At 32.5% G+C, this 7,019-nt stretch overlaps 1 protein-coding gene across 1 annotated transcript; it reads right to left on the bottom strand.

The window, feature by feature from the left end:
* Window positions 1-668: 668 nt before the first annotated feature.
* On the bottom strand, window positions 669-4,110 carry LOC133305261 (acyl-CoA-binding domain-containing protein 4-like). The gene is made up of 9 exons (XM_061505422.1): window positions 3,979-4,110; window positions 2,624-3,151; window positions 2,466-2,531; window positions 2,190-2,356; window positions 1,907-2,063; window positions 1,729-1,822; window positions 1,272-1,654; window positions 1,058-1,162; window positions 669-962 (listed from the first exon to the last, which is right to left on the bottom strand). Exons 1-9 carry the CDS (start codon window positions 4,108-4,110, stop codon window positions 669-671), a joined length of 1,926 nt encoding a protein of 641 aa, XP_061361406.1.
* Window positions 4,111-7,019: the final 2,909 nt, after the last annotated feature.

Raw genomic sequence — 7,019 nt, 5'->3', positions numbered from 1 at the left:
CATCAGAAACAGAAAGTTGGATAAATAAGTTATAGTAGCATAAGAAACAGTGCTTCTTGGACTTCACCTGTCACTGTCATAAATAACTACATAAGCAAAAATTATCTTTAAATCAGCTATAATTGGTGAAATTCGCTTTAACATTTGTACTACTATTTTCTTTAGAGAAACTGTGTTGAGCAACTGTATGTTACTGTAACGTCCTTGTAAGTTGTAATCACGAAATTATTGTTTCAATGAATGAAGGTGGGAGAACTTGTACCATATGGTTAAATAATGAAAGTCTCAAATAGTGCTTGCGTCAAATTTATCAAAGTGGTTGATTGTATTTTGTGTTTAAACTGAAAATTTTGTAGTAATTGTAAAAACAGATCACCAATTGGTATTAATATTTCAATTGCTGCTAAATTTAAACCACCTCAAGGGCAACTTGAATATTATTTGTGAAATCATCCAAACATTAGACCACTAGCAGGAAAATATCTTGTTAATGCATAATCAAACATTGTATGGTAAGCACTAAGCAAACAGGAATTATGAAAAGTGAAAGTAAAATATTACACAACTTATGGTTGATACCAGAAATACATAACCACTTAAAAGTGCAATGGATTATTTCCAAAATTTACATGAACTTTATTAGCCCTCCTCAATAATTCACCTTAGGATCAAGCCTGGTTGCCACTAGCAGGCCCTCCAAGTGTCAAAACCAACCCTTGAAGGTCACCCCTGATTTTATGCTCTTTGGCTAAAGACGCAGTAGTGCCTCTCATGATTGGAGATGGTCGAGCCATAAGAGGTTGCCGGAAGCCATGGCATTTCTCTGCACGCGGACAAGTAGTTACTTGCTGGGAATCCCTCAAATAATCCACGTGATTTGAGTTCATGGATGGTTGAGCGGAGGGAAATGAACATGATAAAGAACAATTTGGCTCAACACTGGTGGAGACTACTCCTGCTCCCTGATACATTTGTTTGTTACATAAACTGTGTGGTTACAGCACTTGCACTATAATAAAAATGTGATATATTATGGTGGCAAAGTTCAAAAGCTTACTGGTGCAAATAAGACCCCTCTGAAAATTCTCCCATTCACAGATGCAGTCATCAGCAAACCTGAATCAAAGGCACCATCTACTTTCCCTCTAACTTCAGCACCAACCTAGGATTCAAAGTCCACAGTGAAATAATAAGTAACTAAGAATCAAAAAATGGTTAAAAAAAAAACTTCAGCAGAGTGGAATTCTAAAATTTGAAAGCAAAGGATCCACCAGGTGCTGGTGCTTCTGCTCTATAGCTTGGTGTGGAGCTCCTTTTCTATCCTCATCAACATGAATATACTGTTCTTGTTTTGGTTGTTCTTCAAGGAGAAGAAGATCTTGTTGACTTCTTTGTGTGATATTCTTCCAAACTCTCCTGTTACTTGAGACATTGTCAAGTTGGCCATTGCTTGGAATTTTGTTAATCTGTTTGAACCGATGATACCGCTGAGAATCCATGACAGAAGCATTGGCTTTTTGACCTGGGGTTTGTTCTTGATCAGATTGAGATGGAGATGAATGCTGGGACAGTGAAAGAGAATGTTCTTCTTGTTCTGATTCAACATCCCACACCTTTGCAGCCGCAATTCTCCTCCTCTTCTGTCGTGAAGTACCTGCATAGAATTTCAATTTTTCACTAAATTTCTCCTTTTGCACATAAAACTGAAGTTAAGAAGTTCTAACTCACCTGAATCACAAAAATAAGGTTGAGCTTTTTCAGATACAACTTCATAAGCGCATTTTCCTAAAACTTCCATATTCTTCCCCATAAGTGGAGTTTTCTGCTACAAAAACATTGTTAGTTTTTTATCTTTTAATTATATGAACAAGTAGTTATAACAACATTGCTATATGAACTTTTGTACCAAGTTGATATCTGCTCCTCCTGGGATTACCCTCTTTTCTTGATTACAATAAGTTCCAAAAACCTTGCACATGGAAATGTTGTAACGTCCATTTGGATGCTCTGCTCCAAGCTGCAATACTAACAATTCATTCAGAGGACGCTCATCTTCCCCACACCTGCTATAAGACAAAATAAAGTTACCATAATGAAAATTTTATAAGCTGAAGGAAATAGAAAACGAAATGAGCATTGTTGGGACATTGATTAAGAAAGAGTGAGCAGTTAATTTGACAAGAACCAACCCGCCATATATGACAATATCCATGTCTGTAACAACAGCTGTATGAGAAAACCGCCCCTGTGGCTGTTGACCACGTATATCAAGTTGAGTCCACGAACAAGTGCAGATATCAAAGACCCATATATCATTATAATAACGTTTATCTCCAACCCCTCCAATGATGTAGACCTGTAAATCATGAAAGAGTTCATATACTTAGTTCATAACTTTTCAAAAAATAGTACCATATATTAAGTAATGATCATCAAGTCCTGATGAAACTAATTAGAGAACTCGCCTTGGTTCCAATATTCACTGCAGTATGACCAGCCCTGACACCTGGTGAAGAACCTTGAATTTTCAACTGTCATTAAAATGCAAATAAAACCATTACTTAAGTCCCATATAATTGAAATATCAATATGATCAGAAAGAATTAGAGAAGACCATACATACATTTGACCAAGTCATTGTTTCCAAATCAAGCATATTAACATCACCATGATACTGATCACCACAATCTCCACCATACACAATAAGTTTGTTCCCAATTGCAAGAGTACTGTGACTGTCCCTTGGCACAGGCAAATCACCTTTGACCTCAGGAGAACTCCATCTCATGGTTCGAAGGTCTAGAATATGCAAATCATTTAAATAGTTTGCTTCACCTTCACCACTACCACCAAAAATCACTAATCTTTCATCACCAACGAGAGTGGCAGTATGACTTTCCCTTGGAGAAGGAGGAATCCCTTCACATTTAAGACGAACCCATTCTTTGGTGATGAGATCCAGTATGTGAGTGTCATTCACCTTCATGAACCCATTTGTTCCACCAAACACTATCATCTTATGCCCTACAAGAACAGCACTATGGCTATCTCTAGGTCCTGGCTTTTCACCCGTGGTAACAAGCTTGCACCAATCCATTTTGTCAAGGTCCAAACACAAAACATCGCTGAAATGCAGTCCCCCACAACAGCCCTGAAATGAGTAGAGACACACAACAAATTTAAAGCTAACCATAATTAGTAAAAAATACAGAAAATTTTCAAAAATACACGTGTGAAGCATTACAAAGGAAATGAGATTTATGTTCATGCATTTTCTCAATAGCTACTAAACTATTACCATCATCTTGTTATCTAAGAATTTATTTTAAGAGATAAAGAAAGAAGTTGTTAATTTCTTTAAGGTTAATTGTGTGTGCTCAACAAGATAAAATGAGAGTTTTGCAATAACTAAAATCTTTTTTTATCAAAAGAGAGTGAAGTGACAGCAAATTAAGTAATGAACTAAGGTAGAGATTCTCGTGTTACAAAGACATGTTTCTTTTTTTAAGTGCATGTTTTTTTAAATTGAGAAACATGAAGCAGGGAGGAGAAGAACGAAAATATGAATATTGCTATATTAAGAAAGCAGAAAGATGATATTCACCCAAACACATATTGTCCCACTAATTAAAGAAAGAAAAATGAATTCAGTTAATTGTCTCTAAGAAATATGTGTGATAGGAGAAATTAGGAAAAAACTAAAATTCAGAGAAGAAAGTGTTTTGGTCATTAACTAAAGATAGCTATAAACCAGAGAAGTTGAGAAAAAAGTACTAGGAACTTGTGAAATTCCCAGGAGACCAGAACTCCAAAGAAGTAAAACTAATGAGAAGTTCAGACATCATTAATGAAGATAATCAAGTAACAAGCACTTTAAGAGTCTTTACATAGGATTCAGAAACTACTTAAAAGTAAGTACTAGGAAGAAAAAAAAACTTGTTTATATTTTTCATTAAATAAAAAGGATTATATTCATACCCCAAAGACATACATAAGCCCCCCAGAGAAGCAAGCAGTGTGACCCCATCTTTCAGAAGGATTAAAACCCAAAACCTTTGGATACAACCACATTGCTTTCTTCTTCGCTGTTTCAGCAACCAAAGACCACATCTTTCTAAAAAAGCTTTTTTTTTTATACTCTCTCTCTCTCTAACTCTTTGTGTGGCGAGTATGTTTAAACTTTGAAGTATTACTTGAACACAGTGCTTGACAACGATGAAGAAACAGGGTGAAGAGTACTAGAGAAAGAGAGAGTCAAAAGAGGACATCAACCAGCCAAGTGATGTATCAACTATCAATATCAATAGACATGAAAAGATGGGCGCTTTCAAGTCCAAATCACTGGCAACCAACAGCAACAGATAGTTGTTGTGAAAACAACATTATTATTATTTTTTTCTTTCCCTCCATATTAAACTTTTAAAATTTCTTATAAAATGTTACATCATTTACATTGCATGGTGTTGTAACCGATAACAATTTATTATGTAAATAAATGAAGAATGCCGGTTCTTAATATTGACATGATAGGATAGGACCAGTATACATCATCATATATATAAACATACTTTTTTTTTTTTTAGTACCATATATATAAACATACTGAGACACTAATGTTACACTAGAAACATACTATGAACTGCTTGGTTGGATAAGCTCGACGAACATTAACTAGTGATGTAAAATCATGGAATGTGACTGTTGAAGGGAAAGAGAGAGAGTATTTTACGTAAGTTCATTTTTTTTTGAAATACCAAAAGGATTTCTGGGAGGGATTACATATCATTTACCAACAAAGTTTATTTTTTTTTGTAAGGATTAATATTTTTTATATTTTAAAAGATAATTTTATCTTCTATACATATACAATAATATGTGGGATCCACATTTTTTTTATTCTCTATTTTCTTTGCATGATCTCACATGGGTGTCATACGGAAGTGAGTCTTCTCATATGAAATAGTGATCATATTATTTGATCATAACCACTCATTGATGATGAGATAAGAGAAAAAAATATATATAATTTTTCAATGAATGATTATGATCAAATAACACAACTACATAGTCAATTTGTTCACTTGAGAAAATCCACTCTCGTGTCATACACTTTTGTGTATATAATAAAAGGATAATATTTTTTTTCTTTTACATGATACAATCAATTTTCCTAAACAAACATAAAAGTGGACCCATCAATTCTTTTACTTTTTCTTTATTTTAAAAATAGTGGACCCCACAATTAATTGTTTCTATGACATGACCTAAGAATTTTCCTACAACATGATATTTGTTTTTTACATAATAAAATTATTTCCCACGAGAAATAAAAAAAAAAAAAAATTGTACGTTGGTTTCTTGCTTTTCATACTTTATCAAAATGAAAATGATGGAGTGTGGGGGCATTTGGGTTGTTGGAAATGATGAGGAAGCAGTTTTGGGTTTGAGGTCCTTTGCCACATGATAGTATAGCTAGGTTAGACAGGGAAATTCAGTTTCCAAAACAAACATGGGTTTTTTTTTCTTCTTATAATTAATATGATATAGGGATTGATGGAGGGTGAAGCCTTTAATATTTTTTTCCCTGTTTGATCTTCTATCCCGTTCACCCGAGTCTCGAGTGGGATGTAGATCTAGAAATGTCTATTTTCAAGGTTCTTTGGGGAAATGTGGTGCTTTGTGTTGTGGAAATTCTTTTAAGTTTTGGGAATTGGGATGGTGCTGTTTACCTCAAAAAGACCGAGTGATTTTTTTAATCTGGTTTTATAAAGAAAATAAAAAACAACTCTAATTAGGATTTTGTTGTTTAGGGTTTAGGAAAGTCGAGAAAGGAGCACTAAGACAAATAAGGCAAACTATATTGGAAATGGAGATTAGTTTTTCCTTAGAAAAAATGTCATGATTCGAAAAATACCATGTTTGATAGAATTATTTCTTTTTAACCTTTTGTTTGGGTCTTTGGCTCCGCTTTCAAGCATTAAAAAAATAAATAAATAAAGTTTGAGTGATAAAAAAATTTATTTGAATAAATATTTTTGAATAGGTTAAATGATGCGAATATATATATATATATATATATATATATATATATTAAATTGAGGATTTAGTGTTTATTTTATAATAGAAGATAATTTATTTCTGTGATCACAAAACTATATTATTTTTGGATTGAGAGAAAAAAATTTATAATTCTAATTTATTTTATGAATTAGAATAGACACAAGTTCAATTATACAAAACCATAAGGTATAAAGTCCACTAATTAGTTCTGCGTAAAATATAGTGTTTTATCTCTTTTAACATTACATTATTTTGTTATTCATTTGCAAAAGAGAATATAGATATCTCAAGTTATTTTAGATGTAAAATTATAAAAGACATAATTTATATATGAAGAACATTACTCTTTCGTTATTTTTGGTTATAGAATACAATTAACATACAGAAATAAGATGGTTAGTATGTGGGCAACAGTTTTCATGTGAGTAACCTAACTGGGCAATTAACTAATGGGAATATTATATCTTACATGAGATAATTTATCTTGTATAACACATAAAAAAATAAGTAAAATCCACTTATTTTTTTCTCTCTCCTTCTTAATGACTCTATAATATCCTCTAATTAATTGGGTGGTATGAGCCGACATTAGGTAACTGCACACAAGCTAATTCGTATTTCATGCGACATGATGTGATACTAAGGGGGAAAAAAGACGAGTGACTAAGTGAAAGACATAAAATAAATGCCATGCCACAAACACGAGAGCATTTTTAGTTGAGGATAGATTGATTGCGGAGACAAAAAAGAAAAAGAAATTATAATATTTATTAAAAGAATAAGGTAATATTTATAAATTTTTTATTTATAAATTTAACTTTGTATTAAGGTTAATATATAAATCAACTCATGTAATACCTTTAGTACATAGTTCAGTTTGTAAATAAAAAATTTGTAAATATAACATGTTTTTTATTAAAAAATTAATTGTTTAAAATTATATATACACACATGTATTA

The sequence above is a fragment of the Gastrolobium bilobum genome, unplaced genomic scaffold (genome assembly GCF_033153095.1).
Source record: "Gastrolobium bilobum isolate Gb01-03AN ecotype WA unplaced genomic scaffold, APGP_CSIRO_Gbil_v1 utg4294, whole genome shotgun sequence".
Taxonomy (NCBI): domain Eukaryota; kingdom Viridiplantae; phylum Streptophyta; class Magnoliopsida; order Fabales; family Fabaceae; genus Gastrolobium; species Gastrolobium bilobum.
This window is presented reverse-complemented; position numbering and strand designations above follow the sequence as displayed.

Coding starts and splice junctions, on each gene's coding strand:
- LOC133305261 (XM_061505422.1), bottom strand. CDS start 4,110: ATGTGGTCTTTGGTTGCTGAAACAGCGAAGAAGAAAGCAATGTGGTTG. Junction 2,357..2,465: donor CAGTGAATATTGGAACCAAG/GCGAGTTCTCTA, acceptor CATGATTTACAG/GTCTACATCATTGGAGGGGT. Junction 2,064..2,189: donor GATATTGTCATATATGGCGG/GTTGGTTCTTGT, acceptor GTCTTATAGCAG/GTGTGGGGAAGATGAGCGTC.